General features: G+C 40.2%; 1 protein-coding gene across 1 annotated transcript; it reads left to right on the forward strand.

Annotated features, from left to right (window-relative positions):
- Positions 1–542: 542 nt before the first annotated feature.
- LOC119587252 (DEAD-box ATP-dependent RNA helicase 9-like) lies at positions 543–1,599 on the forward strand. The gene is made up of 2 exons (XM_037936005.1): positions 543–554; positions 679–1,599. The coding sequence occupies exons 1-2, from the start codon at positions 543–545 to the stop codon at positions 1,597–1,599; spliced, it is 933 nt and encodes a 310-aa protein (XP_037791933.1).
- The last annotated feature ends 82 nt before the right edge of the window (positions 1,600–1,681 follow it).

Genomic DNA, 1,681 nt, shown 5'->3' on the forward strand with positions numbered 1-1,681 from the left:
CATACACATACACATATACATTACCATTTTTTAATTATAATGCTGATGTTTCTTGAACTAATAGTTGAATAAGGATTGCTACTACATCTACTATGATTACCATGATTGTAACCATATTCACTATTATTGTTACTATTGTCACGTTCATATGCATGATATTGCTGCCACTTCAAGGGATGGCTTATTATTAATGATTTTACTATATATTTTCATCAATATTTATATCATCATTGGTAATACTGACACAAATATCATTATCAATACTATTAATACTCGTATCATTATCAGAATTCTTATTACTATATAAAAGTTAACATAACCAGAATTTAACAGCAAAAAAGTTTAATGTAAAAATGTAACGAGAAGCGGCATGAATATATGCCAGAATATATAACTTGAAATGAAATGGACACCGACGTAAAGAAGCGAAAGTAAGGTATTGTTTGTAAACATGAAAAGTTTGGAAGGAGAGAGTAGTCTAGACTACATGCAATATTACTATATAAAGACAAACTTGGACTCCCGAAACATCAATCTTCACTATGAATCTTCTGGTGAGCATGGGTTTATATAACAATAATGTGTATATACGAGGAACTTTAAGAGCAAATAGGCAAGGAATATTCCATTGTAATTTTACGTGTATAGAATAAATTATTGCTTTAATTATCTTTACAGGCCCTGATCTTCACCGTGGTAGTTGGTACTGTTGCCAAGCCCCAAGGTTACCATTTGAATCCACCTTCCGGACCATCTTTATTCACACGGAGATGCAGCAACGGACAGGTGTTACATGTGGACGGTAGATGCGTTACTCCAAGAGTGAACCGTCGTGTATTCTTGTATGATGTGCCAAGAACTCCTACGCCAGTGGGTCCTCCAAATTTTATTCCTGCACCAACCGTGGAGACTAACCTGTTATTCATTCGAACTCCCGAAGGAGGACAAGGGCCCGATCCCATCGTTGTACCTCCTCCACAGCAGGAACACGTCGTATACATCCTCAATAAGGAATCTGAAGAAGGTCAGAAAGTGATCGAAGTTCCAGCACCACCACCTTCTGAACCTGAAGTATACTTCGTTAACTACGCTGAAGGAGAGAATCCAACTCTTCCAAACGGAGTGGATCTGCAGACTGCCTTGGACGCGGCTTCGGCTGGCAGTGGTCAGGTGGTTGGGAGTTCTGTAGACTTCGGAAACGGTGCGGCTGAGATAAATGGTGGCTTAGGTAGCAGCAGTGGTTTCGGAAGTAGCAATGGCTTCGGAAGCAGCAATGGTTTCGGAAGCAGCAATGGTTTCGGGAGTAGCAGTGGTTTCGGAAGCAGTACTGGTTTTGGCACCATTGGTAGTCTTGGAAGCGGCAGTGATTTCGTAATCAACAATGGTTTCAGAAGCAGCAGTGGTTTCGGAAATGGCAATGGCTTTGCAAGCAGCAGTGGTCTCGGAGGCAGTAATGGTTTCGGTAGTATCAATGATTTCTCATCAAGCAGTGTAGAAGGAAATAATGGCGGATTCAGCAGCGGCGGTGTCAGTGGAATCAGCAGCCTTTCAGGGATTGGCCACGCATCAACGCTCCCCAGTCTGTACACAACACCTTAACAAGGTCATTCATACAGAAAAAACAATGATGTTAAATCTTTGAAATATATTTTTATAAAAATCTGACAATCTGAATAAATCA

Source organism: Penaeus monodon, chromosome 22 (genome assembly GCF_015228065.2).
Source record: "Penaeus monodon isolate SGIC_2016 chromosome 22, NSTDA_Pmon_1, whole genome shotgun sequence".
NCBI lineage: Eukaryota > Metazoa > Arthropoda > Malacostraca > Decapoda > Penaeidae > Penaeus > Penaeus monodon.